The following is a 14,816-nucleotide window of genomic DNA, read 5'->3' as shown; positions in this document are numbered from 1 at the left end:
TCTTATAAATGATTTGATACATTCACATCAATGTCTAGAAAAGAAAAATCCAGGAAGAAATTAAATAAATAACCCATTCCATATGCGTTTCTATTTCCTTTTGTGCTTGCTTATTCTTTTCGTTTTGTGAGAAACCCCTAGCTAGGTCCCCTCTATAATAGTAATATATTTGATCGTCACTCTAAAATCCACCTAATTTATGCCCTTGATTTTGTTTTGGGTATATTTTATTCCCCAATGGATCAATGATCAATCTATTAACTATACTTTATTAACTACCATTACACCATTCAAGCGTTGACTTGCTACAAAGACTAATATAAAGATTCCAAGATTGGTGATAAGCTAGCAAATTAAACTCCGGCAACCATCAAAAACTTGACAAAGAGAGGTATTTTCCATTTCAGATCAAGAGAAGATATCATCATCAGTGACTAAAAGAAAATGAAGCAGAACATGATGGCTCTTCTGATTGGAACAATAGGTGCTGCACTCACCTTATTTTCTTACTCACAAACCTTCATATCACCAAATCAATGCATCACACTTGGCCTTATTGTCCTCATGTTGGGCTTGCTTGTGGGAGAAGGTCTCATATCTTTCTAATCCTTTCTTCAATTTCTTTAATTTGAGAACTTTTTCTAGTCTTAATTTTTATCCATATTTTGATTGCAAAATTAAGTCTTAGTCTATGAAGGGTTGAAGGAAAAGTATTGTAATTTCTTAGCAGCAATAGATATTTCTTTCTTTTATATTGGCAAGTAATGTAATTTCTGAGCAACAATACAGGTTTCTTTCTATAAATTTTGTCCTCAAATATGTATGTTGAGAATTGTATTATATAGCCTTTTATTAGAAATTGAGTGCTGCAGCTGGTCAAACACTACTAAAAGCCCATTAGAATTCAGAAAATATAACATTTTTTTTATTCTGTTTTATCATGGTTACAGCCCATTTATATGTATGTAGTTAATTAATTCTTTGTTTCGGCATACAGACTCCAAATCCAAGAAGATTAGGCTAGGGAAGTATTTTGCAGTACAAAGTAAAATTTGGGAGAAAAAATTAAAAAAGAAAATGTTAGGACCTTATACTTAAGTAATTAAAAGTAGAAAATTTTCTAGAAAAGTGTTACTCACATGTCTGTGTACCTAGATTTTCAATACAACCCACTATGATTTCTAGTAACAAAAAACTATTGATTTTTCTTAAGGTAGGACCCATAAAAATATTATTCTTTCGTTTTGCAAGAAAAATGAAAAGGGAAAATAAGTTTGAGAATGTCCCCAAAAAATAATTAGTTTTAACCTTTCTCCATGTGATAGCATTGATTACAACTCAAGAATGCCATGTCCAAACAGTTTACATTAAATTTATGTGTGGTCATAACTGTATGAAGTGTATGGTTGTGAAGCCTGATTTCACTTCTAAAAATAGAAGTGTTTCCTTAATGACTTTGAGGGAACCATACCTCGATTCAATACATAACAACGGTTGAATTCAAATTATGTATGGTATAACCGATACTACGCCAGTAAAATGTGACATAATTTATAGATAAAACTTTGTTTCTTAGAATTTTGTCAAAGTTCAATTTCTTATCTATGTTAGGTGTATATGAAAAAACATGTTTTGTAAGTGAATAATTATAAGCTAGTTCAATTTTCCTGATTATTATTTGTTCTCAAGTTTTAAGGGTATGCAAACGCCTTGTAGTCGTGGACTTTTGGTTGTGGCACAAAACCATAGAGGTTGTTCTTTGCAATTGTATTCAGATCTTGATCATGCCTTAAGATGAAATTAATATGCCTAATAATTTTATAGCGCAGCAAAAGAGAAACAATGAAAAATGGTGGATGGAAACTTATTAAAACATCACAAGAATAGTTCAATTTCCAAGAGCTTACATATAACTATGGCTATTACCACAAGGGAAATGTGAAGACCTATAATTGAAGAAACGTTCATTCATTTAGAGCCAAGTTAACTAACATCTAGAACAAAACATTGCAGAGGGAACTAGAAAAAGTTTCTTTTCCTTGCTATGTATATACAATATCCTTAATACATAGTGTCACAACATGACCCCTAAAGAAAAATCCAAATACAAGTGAGCTAAATTTTCTCAAGAGAAAAAATAGATATCCCATAATTACACTAAGCTGATTTTTAAGATTTGAAGCAACAATAAGTCAGAACTACATTAGCCTCTTGAAGCATTGATGCACAAGCTGAGGGAAATTTGACATGCACCAATTGAATCTTGATACCTGCAAAACCCATCAAGTTAAACCAAAGCAACCGATCAGTCACCCTTAATTAATTGAGTTCCTAGCTGCACCATAGTTTATGCACATTCCTCATTGTTATGCTACATATTGTTTTCAGCTAGCACTTGTGCTCTCACATTGGTTATGTCCAATAATGTGCATGGCTATATCATCAAAAAATCTAGCATGAGAGAAGGAGGCCTTTATGTAGCCAGAGACGACTTGCCGGACAACTAGTTACATATGACTTATGCATAATATGAGCATTGGAACATGAGAGTTTCTATGGTATAATAACTAGAAAAATCTAAAAAGAAGTTGGTACCGTAAACTTTTAGGTCAATAGTTAAATCAGAGAGGAAGTCAAAGAGACTTACTCAGTAAAAATACTGAGATATATTTAATTATTCTTTGATCTATGTAATTTAATAAATCTTATTTTTTAATTCCTATTGTTAAAAATATTTTATTTTAATTTGTATACATATATATTTTGTCTCTTTAAATTTCTGGCATCCATTTCCACTGAACTAAAATTTAAAGTTTATACAATAACATTAAATAAAATGATACAAAAATTGTATGTCTGGATTTAAAATAAAACATTTTTAATTATAGAGACTAAAAGTAAAATTAACATGCTAGATGAAAAGAAGTCAATTTATAACACTTTGTAAATTATATTCATAAAAAAAAGGTAAAGTTAATAAAATTATAAAATAAAAAATAAAAATAAAAACAAATAAATAAAAAAAAGGATTATTAAACAAAATACCAAAATCCTTAAATTCTTCAGGTACCATAGAAATTCTCTCGGAACACAAAATGATGATTTGGTCTTCACAATGCCAAAGAAGGTTGCCGGCAAGTCATCCTTGGCTGCATTAAATGACCTCTTTCCCACATGCAAGACATTAGATGAATATATTATTTGAATAAGCATAAGCACAAATATGCTCATGAATGTATCAATATTCCTGCAGAAAACAAGGTAGACAATTAATCAAGTTAGTGTAACAATCAACATGGAGCCATGCATCACTGCCCTAAAAGACTGTTGGATTAATATCTTTTTTCCCCCAAATGAGGAAGACAACATTTGCTTCTAGAATGAGGAGAAAAGACCCTTCTATTTGACAAAAGAAACAAACAAAGCATGCATGACTCTAACTGGTAGAGAAGAAGAAGGCTATTGGACTTGAAGGCCTTTCTTGGCAGGAAACAGACGAATGGGGTTTTGAATCACAGAAAGGGTGTGATGAGAATATAAAGAAATTGCTTAAGATGCCACATGACATGGCATGCCAGCTCAAAGCATTAATAGCCCTAGCATTCCTGCAGAGGGGGAAGCTCTATAACTGTCCTATTGCTGTCCTTTATCTAAAGGAAAATAAGGAAAAGATGAGTATTCTGGAGGATTCTTATTGCTAGATGTGACTTTGCATGGGGTGAAAAAACCAAGGAATGTGATGACAACTTTATTAGATGCATCCCCACCCTTCAACCCTAGTTTTGTGTAGCTTCTGCTCAGATCATCCCTCTATTGGTCATTTAAGAGAACATTAAGACCTTGTTTTTGGTAAACCAATCTTGACTAGGAGAGAAACTAATTTCTTAAAATCCTCTTAAAGGACTTATATCTCCTAAAAATACTGTTCTATACCTGAGAATTAAACCTCTTGTCACATACTCAAGAAACATAGACCTTTTCAGTTCATTTTTTTTTTTTGAAAATATTTTTATGAGATAAAAATAAGAAAATTTTAAATTTTTTTTTTAATAAGTTAGCTTGTAAAACTTTTTTCTATTAATTTCTCTAAATTCTTATTTTTAACTTATTATAATTTTTAACTTATGTAGAAGTTTATTTTTATTTTTTTAATAAATATTTCTAGATAAATTTATCTAACCAGAGATAATATTTTGGTAAACGATATCACAGGAGATCAACTAAACTTTGTTCAATGAACAGCAGCTACTTGAACTTGTACTATTAATTAAGTTGAAAAGAGTTTTGCACATTGTGTTAGGTGTATCTATTTACTACATTTGGCCCAAACATGTACGGCCTAAATGTTCTGGCATATGTGTGAATTTTACCTTCAAAAAAGCATAGGAATCCCTGTCCTCAAATTTAGAAACTCAGGTTCTCCAGCAGTTTTTACTAATCTTTTTTTCTTTTATTCATGTTATTTATACAAACTATTATCCATTTTCTCGATAACTAATTTTTTTGAATCCATGAAACATATACCAAAAATTCACGTCGCTCCCATTCTTTCAGTGGAATGCTCTTAAATTAAACTTCACACAATCAAAATTGCTCCACGTTTAACAGAATACTAATTATATTTCTAAATAAAATGCTAAGATTTTTTGATACATCAGATGCTGATATATTATGGGTAATTTTGAGACTTAAACAAGTGGCGCGTACACAAGGAAGCCTATTCCCTGAAATTATGACAAGTTCGACGTCTCTACCGCCATCCCGCCTAACGATTGCATTCCCTAAACCATTCTCACCACCGGCTTTCTTGGTATATTCACCCATTAAGGTTGTTAAGGCAACGACACAGTCTTGGCCTTCTTCTTATTCTTTGTCCTTTGCAAAGACTGAGAATTAGAAAAAACAAAACCCTCAAAAAAATAAAAAGACTAGTCTACATTTTCAAAATCTTAGTCACAAAAAATTTATCGATTAAATATTTCACCTATTTACTATTTTACTATTATATCTATGATACTACTTGCATTACTGGTCCTTTAGAGAATTCACCATTTCTTAATAACAAAGTTGGCGAAATTATGTTTACCATAAATATTAACGAACATATCAGTTAGTAAGCATGTCATTCGAGCTTTTTTCCTTTCCACTTTGCAGAAAAATCAGTTAACTTTTAACTAACGACAGCACATAAAAGTTGTACGCAGTAATGAAATAATCTAGCTAGCGTAGTTGTCTCTCTCTAGGGTAACGAGGATCATCGGTAATATTTAAATGTTGAAACTTGAAGTAAATTCATTTCTCTTTCCCTTGTTAACTTTCGTCATTCGGTCCATAGTTTAAGATATCAAAAGAAACATTCATTAGGACAGAGAGACAACCTCATTATTGCTTTTACCAATCATACTTTTATTTTTGGTCAGGACCATTCAAAGAATGAATGACGATTTAAGTTACTAGTTATGAATGCCAGTATTTTGCAGAATCATAGTTATTTCATGATTTGACTATTATAATGTGAAGAGAAAAAAAAATACCCACCGATAATTGAAATTTACATGCATCAAATCAACACCACATTTTAAACAAGCCAAATCCGTCATGACTTGACTATTATAATGTGAAAACAAAGAGAATGAAACACATTATACTCTACACGCGTACCAAATACCTTTTAGGATTTGTTCGGTTACAAGAAAGAAATGAATTTTAATGGAAGGGAAGAGTCAGAAATTTTATTTGATTGAGGAACCCAAATAAGAGGAGATAATTTTTTTCTTGTTTGCTTCATAAAAGGAAAAAAAAATTAAAAATCAATATCCTTTTATATCTTTATAATTTTAAATTTAAAAACTTAAAAGATATTTTAAACACTATTAAAAATGGTTTACACCTCTTCTTCCCCCTCCAAATTCCCGCGTACTGGAGGGACTAAAATTAGATGAATGCTCCTTTCCTAAAGATTGAACGAAAGAAGAAAAATCATGAAACTGCCTTCCGTCCACTCCATTCTATTCCAACTAAAAACCATGACAATCACGATTTTATTCAACTTTAAGAAAGAAATAATTATACTGACCAAGATCAACACTGCACCAATAAAAACAATTTAATTCAAAATGGGGCCCCAAGCCGTATAGACGAACAGTCACAAAGCCTTGTGCCATATTTAAAATATCGCAATGCAGTCTGCAAAATTTACTTAGTACACTTTTGCTCATCAATGTAATATAGCAAACTTCCAGTCAAAGAAATAATAAAACTACTGAACTGAAAACAAAATCTGAAAAGCAAATTTAGTAGTGATGTTTTCGCATCAATCAGGAGGGAATCGTCACCGGATCCCAACAAAAAATTGGTATACCTAATAGGGCATACCAAATGAGTTGAATAAAACATATCAATGTGCATTTCGGCTCAAATTACAAATAGTGAAAACAAAAATATATAAAATCTATCACATTAGCCACCGAATTCCAATTCATCCAAAATATCTCCAGGCATCATCAAAGTACTGAAAGCAGTAGCATAATGCTATCTTAACCAACTACCTGGAAAAATGAAAGACACCAAACCTCCAAAAGAAATTCAGATCACGGCACAACTTCACAATGGCCATTGGATCACTGACAGCATATCAGAAGACTCGGTGACTGCAGGTGACCCAATGGCCTAACAGCAAATATCTTCTTTTTCTATGCCAACTTTTGTGTAAATAGCAGTAGTCCAATATAATTTCAACCAAGCATCAGAGATAAAAATAAAAACAAAAATGATTCAATGCAGCTGAATGCTAATTAAGCTCAAACAAAAGCCATGCACAGCATTAATAACTGGAGTATCCAAGCATGTCATATTGGCTAATGAGAAAAGAAACGTGCAAGGGATGGCTTGTCTGAATACTGTTTTTGGGGAATTTTTATTTTCAAAAACTAAACACAGAATCTGTTTGGGTGTCTATTTCTTTTACCTATTAGTTTTCAAAACATTTTTTCTCGTAATCTGTTTAGAGCAGAAAATTGAAAACACACTTTAGTTGTTTGTGTTTTCTTTAAAAAAAAATTTAATAAATCTTCTATTTTAACTTCAGACTACCATGGCCATGGTTATCAATCTCGAGTGATAACTCGTAAACTCGTTACAAGATTGGTTGGCCATTTTGAGTAATTCCGGGTAATCTCAAGTAATCTTGCCATACCTCTATGTCATGCATGCTGATTTTCTCCTTCGCACTATGCATTCTAGTTTTCTCCTCCAAGTCGTGAGCCCAGGTTCTCTCCTTCGCATTCTCTTTGCACTAGGGTTGCTCATTCTTTGTAGTGAAGGTTCTTTCTTTCCCCTTTCCCTTCCTTGTTCTGTGTATTTTCTCTCGTGTCCCATTTTTTTTAATCTAGTCCAGAAATATATTATACATATAATAGTTAATATTTTTTTAAACTTGATTTGAAGATATTAGTCTTCTTTTAGTTTTTTATTTACTATCATTTTATTTTTAAGAACTTGTGAGTTGTGTCTTGTGCAAAATTATGTATTTGCCGCTAAAATTTGTTACTTTATTATTGTAATTTTTACTATTTTACTTTAATATGAAGTTAAAATGTTAGTTATTATGTTATTTATAAATAATATTTTAACATTTTTTATATTAAGTAAACTCTTACAAGTTTACGATTTGAATTTACGATACGAGTTTACGAAACCTCTACGAGATTACGTAAACTCTCGAGATTGACAACCTTGACCATGACCACTACCATCATCACTATCACTTCTGCTGGAGTGCCTTCAAGCTTTCACAACTTATCCTCAAAACAAAATTCATCAAGCAGATTCTCTATTTCTGAATCACCATAAACCATACATGTCTTCCATTGCATTCCTTTCCTCAAACAAGTTATTTTTTAACTGAGTTTCAGTAATTCAGTTAACATAACTAAGAACAGCTTTCATAGCTTTAAACTGAAAGATGTAGTCATGTAAGGTACTCAACAATATCCATATGTATGAATTTTCAGAATCAAATAATGCAACACAGCTTTACCTGCTCATGATGATATATTACAGATAAACAGTGGTACCTGCAATAAATACGACACCAAAACTCCACCAAATTTTGATGTATATAAGGTCAACTTAGAGGAATAAACATGGAATTCAAATAACCACAAAAGCTCATACTGCATGTGACAGTGAACTATGAGAAAATTAAACCCAAAATAAATAGTATACAAGTGCTGGATGATCAATTCTACATGGTGTTTTTCAGTTCTAAAGATAAATGAACCAGAATAATAAAAACAGAAGCAAAGGCAAGCCAGTTTTATAGGTTCTTGGGAGCACAAGTAATCAAGCTTGGGAATTAAGGTAAAATGGACATGGCCAATATCAATAGTCTCCACATAAGTTTGGTCCTCTAGGTAGATGCGTCAGGGTGGGCCATAAGTTTGTCAAACCCTGGTTCATCAGGTCTTCAGGTTTAGGCAGTAGGCAGGCTGCGGGCTTCATAGATCTCAGCTGTTTGGGTGGTAAGGAAAGGGAACAAAGGGAAAACAAGAGCATCAGAATTCTAAACGGGCATCGGTCAGGTTAAGATATCAATCTCTTATATACTAACGGCACTGTTCTAAATTATAAGAAGTTGTCAGATAAAAGATAAATGCATTTGTGAAAATTGCATTCTACCTGCCAAGACCCATTGAGTTTAATAAGCATGGTTTCTCCTCCTAGAAACACCACCCTGACTTGACAACCTGGAAAAATGTACTAAATATCAGAATTGATGAATTCAGGAATACTCAAAATAAAATATCATAAGAGTGGCCTATTCGCAAGGCAGAAAGGAAAGAATTAAGAAACTAGGAATGTAAAGTAACTTTTGACACTGGAAATCGGCAGTCAAGAAAATATTTCAAAGCAGTGGTTTAAAATCATGAATGGTGATTGACTTGATCAAGGTATTAGATTAGTGAATCACTAATTGAATCACACGTATTGATATGAAATTAAATATATAATTTTAAATTAAAGATATACTATAATAATTTTTTAAGTCATATATGTATCAATTATGTTGGTTCAGAGGTTACTAATAAGATTTTAAAGATCCAAAGCCACTTGAGTTCGAATCCTACCTCACCCAAAAAATCTTTCATTCTAAGCAAGAAAGATATGGGAAAATGCAAGGGTGGTGTTGGGACACGTGCACAGCAGCAGAAGGGACAACCCAAACATGGGAATTTCAAACGTCAAAAAAACAAATAAATAAACTGGTCCAAGTTGTAGCTCACCTGTTCAATGGTTCATCCAAAAAAACCAGCTAAGTCACACTGGGTTGATGGCATATCTGGTCGAATAAGAGGCTGGACCACCCAGCCCACCGTTTCCAGTTCAATAGATTCAACCAAGTGGTCCAAGTCATTTTTTAAAACACTGTTTCAAGGTAAGGATGTTTTCCAAGAGGATATTTAACTTTTAAATATTTTAAAAGGCTGATAAATCCTCTCATAATATAGCCCCCTCCTCTATAATTTTGCAAATTGTAAAGCTATCAATTTGACACTACGCCCATGAGCTAACCCATATGACCCACTATAATTGCCCACTTAATAAGGCGGGTTAAAAGCCTCAATCCACACAACCCACTTAATAAGGAAGTTAGGATAGGACTTAACAGTCATTAAATTTGTCTTCTAATTCCTTATCAAGAAACAAAAAAAGAAGATTTGTCTTGTATTTTGGGCTCTGTGCATCTTTGGACTGAACCTTATTTGACTTGAGACCGATTCAAAATTACTGGTTAAGATGAATAACTCCTACCGACTAATCTATGTATTTGATAGTTTTAATTCATAGTTTTTCTCATTTATCTAAAAGATTGTACGTTATATGAAAGATAACTTTATTCTAAATATAATATGGTGGGATTAACTTTTTAATTAATATTTTTTAATACAAAGTTAGAAATTAAAATATTGTTTTAAGAAAAATTAAAGAGTATAAATTGAATTTTATTTATAAATAATATTCATTAAAATTACACTTATATTGTATTTGAACATGATTTTGAAGTAAATATTACTTTTCTATCAAAGCAATATGTAATTTATAAACTATTAGTTTAATTTTCATTCCTAACACAATTTAGTAATTATTTGAGATTGAGAAATACACATAATCTCAATCCCACAATAAGGAATACATTATGCTTTCCATATTTCTTTTGTAGCAACAACACCAAATCTTTGACAGATCCACAGTATTTAATGCTAGGTTTATTTAGGTTCTAGAGAATTCCACCTTTGCCTAAATATAGGGCAAGTCTATGTAATCTAACCAAACAGAGTTTAATTAATACAATTTCTTTGCATGTTTTTTAACTTGTTACTCGGTGTTCTCATGACAATACCCAACTTATTAGAAGTTTTCTCCTTTTGTGACACTTGTTCCCATCGATTGTGTCATCATGTGATACTTGTTGTGAGTACCTCCGCATGATTTCAATTGAGTTTTTGATGTCATAAAGCATGTCATCTACAATATCCGTATCAGAATGCTATCAAAGTTTACTTGAAATATTGGATATAATATTAATTGTATTTAAAATAGATTTATCTTGGTTTAGTGATTTATTTTAAAACTAAAAAATACAAGTTGGCTAGTTAGCCCATGGAGTGAGTTAGGCTAACTTTTTAATAATAAATAAGTTTTGTAAAAATTTTAAGGAGCCCTAACCCACTGGACTTTGTGGACGTTTTTGGCCCTCACCAATATGGGTCAAGGCAAAAGGGGCTGTGCTGGGCTAAATTGACAGGTCTAGCAAATTGTAACGATGGAGTAGATATTAGTTTCTGTAGATTGGTACACTAAGCATTTTCTGTAAGAAAAAAATGCTAAGTACCAAACAATAGAATATAATTTGTGGACTGGAAACAAGCACCAAAAAATAAAAGGGGGAATAATTAATTTCTAATTTTTTTTTAAATAAATGCACTAATAAACAGGCACAAATCAAATCTACATTACTGTAAAGTTATTAGAAGCTTCCATAACACAAGTTTCAAACAGGGTTGATAGTAGAACCCAATCATTCAGTCCTTAAAATAGATTAGAGCAGAATCAAAGATTCAACAAAGAGCAGTATTAGTTCATCTTAAAGCTGATAAATTATATTCATCTAAGATTAAAATTACAAGGATGAAATAAAAGATAAATAAAACCCATGCAAGAAGTTCATCAGGAAAGATTTATTACCCAGCCGTACTAGGCCGTCCCAAAGAATAACTTCCATAAGCTCCATAAGCACCACCGCTTCCAAGCTACAGATGTATGAAACAATATTACAAACATGGAACAAAAAAACAGTTTAAGAACTTGAAGAACTCAGGAATATGTAAATATTATCGTAAACTCATGTCTGACTAGCTAGAAGTACCTGTGAACCACCATAGCTTCCATAAATGTCACCAGCTGCTAAATCACTTGAGCCTCCATATCCACTTGAATATGAATGTCCACGTCCATGTTTTTTACCATCTCTACCATCATAGTTTAGGCCATCTGATCCATCTGCTGAAACAGGGAGATATGGCAGAACTGGAAGGAATGCAGAGAGAGCACCCTCCCTATCAAAAAGGTTTGCTCTCAACCGTGTAAGTACATGCACTAGAGCATCTTTGGCAACATCAAGGTCTCCTGAAATCTAATAAGTAGGGGGTTGGGGAGCCAATGTTATAGCACAGAAATGTTAGGGCTTTCATCAAAGACAATATTAGTAGACCAAAGTATGAAAGTACCCTTACCTGCACCATTTCATCATCTTCAGAAGCAATCTTTGGAAGATTTTCCTTCGAAATAATGCGAATGTTAGCTTTTGTAAGTCTCCTCATCTCAGTTATGATAGATCCCCCTTTACCAATAAGACAACCAATTCGTGAGGTTGATACCAGCAGACGGGTAGTGAAAGAGATTATTCCTGAATCTCTTTCAACCTTCTCACTGCATCGAGGTTGCAGACGCACAGCAGCTTCTATTGTTGGAGAGAAAGTCTCTTCAAAGAACTGCATTAGCACAATTTATAAATATCATAAAATGCACAGCACAAAGCACACCAATAAAAATACATTTATAAAGCAGAAAAAATAGGCCAATGGGTGATCAAAATTTCACCTCTTTTGTTGAAATGGTTATTAAGCATTCATCTCCTTCTGTTGTTGAACTATCAACTTTGATGGCTGCACCAGAATCCTGCCTAATTTGATTTATTATCATACCACCTTTTCCTATCACACCTCCAATGTTTCCTGCTGGGCAAACCAAACGAACTGAAAATTCCTTTGAAGATGCCTCATCCCTTGGAGTTGAGTACATGGACCGTGGCGGCCAGTCACCAGTGTTACCTTTATATCCCCCATAAGCACCAACATGAGGAGCTATCCCCACAAGTGGAGCTCCTCCAGTTGGACCAATGAGTGAACCACCAGCAGGATATACACCAGGAACAACAGAAGTAAGAAGATGTTGAGTTCGTGAAGGGTTATCATGAAGTCGAGATGCAATTTGGTACAGAGCCCTTTTCACAACGGCAGCATTCCCAGTAATCTAAAGTTTCAAAAACCAATAGAAAACACATTATAAGCAAATATTTACAACAATTTCAACCAGATTCAACAGTATCAAGAAATTCACATGACAAAGAAAATTCAGGTATAAAACTGGTCAATCAAAACTACTGTATTACAAATTACGATGTTTGGAATAAATAAAGCCAGCCAGATGGCAATTTATTTACTTCCTTGATAAACAGTTAACTGATAAATATAAAAAATAAACAAATAAGTAAAAACTGAAAAGGCTCAGAAAATGAATGCAATTCAAACAAAATCTAATCCAGTTTACCTGCACAAGCTCATCAGAGCTCAAGGCACACAAAGGTAAATGCTCATCCTTAAGTATTCGAATCTGAGCTCCTGTTTCACTACGTATGTTCTGAACTATCTGCCCACCTTTTCCAATAACACAACCTATCTGATCAGACGGCACCAGCAGTTTAGCAGTTACTTGGTGACCTCCATCATCATCCTGATCGCCGTGCAAGTCATCAGCAACCAACCTGTCATGCACCTTAAACAGAGCATCCTGAGCCGGCGACACATAATTGTCGCCACCCTCAACAGCATTAGTCTCATCACTGGAACTATAAATAGTAACCACGCGCTCTTCACACCCTGGCACAGTCTCACCAATTCTAACCTTGGACTTAGTCTCCACCCTCAGTTGCTTAACAATCTCACCTCCCCTGCCAATAACACTGCCAATCTTTCGACCGGGGCAAACATAACGAAACACAGTATCCTCCGGATCAATCACAAACTGCTCTTTCTCATCACCTTGATTCCTCCTTTTATTTGGCCCATTATCATGGTTAGATTGAGAGTGGGGACGCTTACCATACCTTTGACCACCCATCACAGCAAATTCTCGATACCAACTTCTAAATCAAATTAAGAGTTTCCACGAGAAGCTAGATATTCTGCAAAAGGCATACACCCAGAATCTTAAATAACAACACAAACAATCTAAACTATGATAATATTCAAGAAATTAAACAAAAACTATAAACTAACCAAGACGCTCAAAGGATAAAATTTGGGGGTGAATTCTTAAAAAGATTAACAAATATTGAAGGATATGCCAACATAAACTCACATATTGCGACAGAAAATTCAGATCCATTCTATGAGCATGAACTACAGGTGGAAATTAGGCAAAAAAGTCAACGTTTAGGGTTCGGCCTTGGTTATTATTTTGAGTAAATTCCCAAATCAAGAGGCAATCGGATTGAGAATTCAGAATGAAAAGTTTAATGGGATGAGATTAAATTTGTTAAAAAGGAAAAAAAAAAAAATCAAACAAAAAATTAAAAGGTGATGGGATCTGATGAGAGAAGATGCGATGCTTACATGGTGGGTTTGGAAAGAAGGCAGAAGGAAAGCCGTCGTTTGAGAAGATGCTATGCTCTATGAGTATACTTTAGGTTGTTTGGGTTTATTTTTATATATATAGAGAGAGAGAGAGAGATTTCAGAATATTTTATGTATTTTATCTTTCACTTAAATATCTTTTTAATAGTATTAGTGGTTTTGATTTTAATTCTTATTAAAAAAAATTATTTTTCATCTAAAAATTAAAATTTCTATTTTTAGTATCTAAAACTATGTTATTAGAATAATCAAAATTTTATAAAAATCTGCATAGTATAATCCGAATCGGGATGTTGCAATTATATGTGATTCCAAATTTTAGAAAAATAAAAATCAAAGAAAAATTTATAAAATTAAAATGAAAATTTATTCATTTTATAAAAGTTAAAATAGCATTTTATTTTTACTTTTATTTTCATTATTTTATTAAGCATATTTAAGAGATAATGTATTATTCTTTAAAATAAATATAATTAAATTAAATTCAAACTCCATTATATGTTTAAGTGTGTTTACATTTATGACTAGCATTTATTTATATGTCGGTGTTTTGAAAATTGAATTGAATTGACCGGTCTCATCGAGTTGATTAAAAATTGATTTTTAATTGATTCGATTGATCTAAAGAATCATTTTGCATCAAATTGATAGAATCAGTTCAAAATTTGTAAAAATAAAATGGTCAAATTAATTTGAATTGATCTAATTAAAAAAAAAGTATTTTTAAATTAATTTAAAATATTTTTATTAAAAATAATATTTAATAAAAATTATAAATTAGAATAATTTATTTGTAGTACTTATTTCAAAAATTTAATTAAACTTCATAAATATAATTTA

General features: G+C 32.5%; 2 protein-coding genes across 3 annotated transcripts; one reads left to right on the top strand and one right to left on the bottom strand.

Moving 5' to 3' along the window:
• Positions 1-253: 253 nt before the first annotated feature.
• On the top strand, positions 254-859 carry LOC109802701 (uncharacterized). The gene has a single exon (XM_029272022.2). The coding sequence runs from the start codon at positions 445-447 to the stop codon at positions 604-606; it is 162 nt and encodes a 53-aa protein (XP_029127855.2). The 5' UTR covers positions 254-444; the 3' UTR covers positions 607-859.
• Positions 860-8,181: 7,322 nt separating this feature from the next.
• On the bottom strand, positions 8,182-14,073 carry LOC109801876 (RNA-binding KH domain-containing protein). 2 transcript variants are annotated; one of them, XM_020363025.3, is made up of 8 exons: positions 13,956-14,073; positions 12,892-13,525; positions 12,163-12,594; positions 11,796-12,053; positions 11,429-11,695; positions 11,248-11,312; positions 8,680-8,747; positions 8,182-8,511 (listed from the first exon to the last, which is right to left on the bottom strand). In XM_020363025.3, the coding sequence occupies exons 2-7, from the start codon at positions 13,459-13,461 to the stop codon at positions 8,699-8,701; spliced, it is 1,641 nt and encodes a 546-aa protein (XP_020218614.1). In that variant the 5' UTR covers positions 13,462-13,525; positions 13,956-14,073; the 3' UTR covers positions 8,182-8,511; positions 8,680-8,698. The 2 variants fall into 2 exon arrangements, with proteins under 2 accessions (XP_020218614.1, XP_020218615.1); XM_020363026.3 differs by lacking the exon at positions 13,956-14,073 and adding an exon at positions 13,702-13,840.
• Positions 14,074-14,816: the final 743 nt, after the last annotated feature.

This window comes from Cajanus cajan, chromosome 2, assembly GCF_000230855.2.
Source record: "Cajanus cajan strain Asha chromosome 2, NIPB_CcT2T_4, whole genome shotgun sequence".
NCBI classification, from domain to species: Eukaryota; Viridiplantae; Streptophyta; class Magnoliopsida; order Fabales; family Fabaceae; genus Cajanus; species Cajanus cajan.
This window is presented reverse-complemented; position numbering and strand designations above follow the sequence as displayed.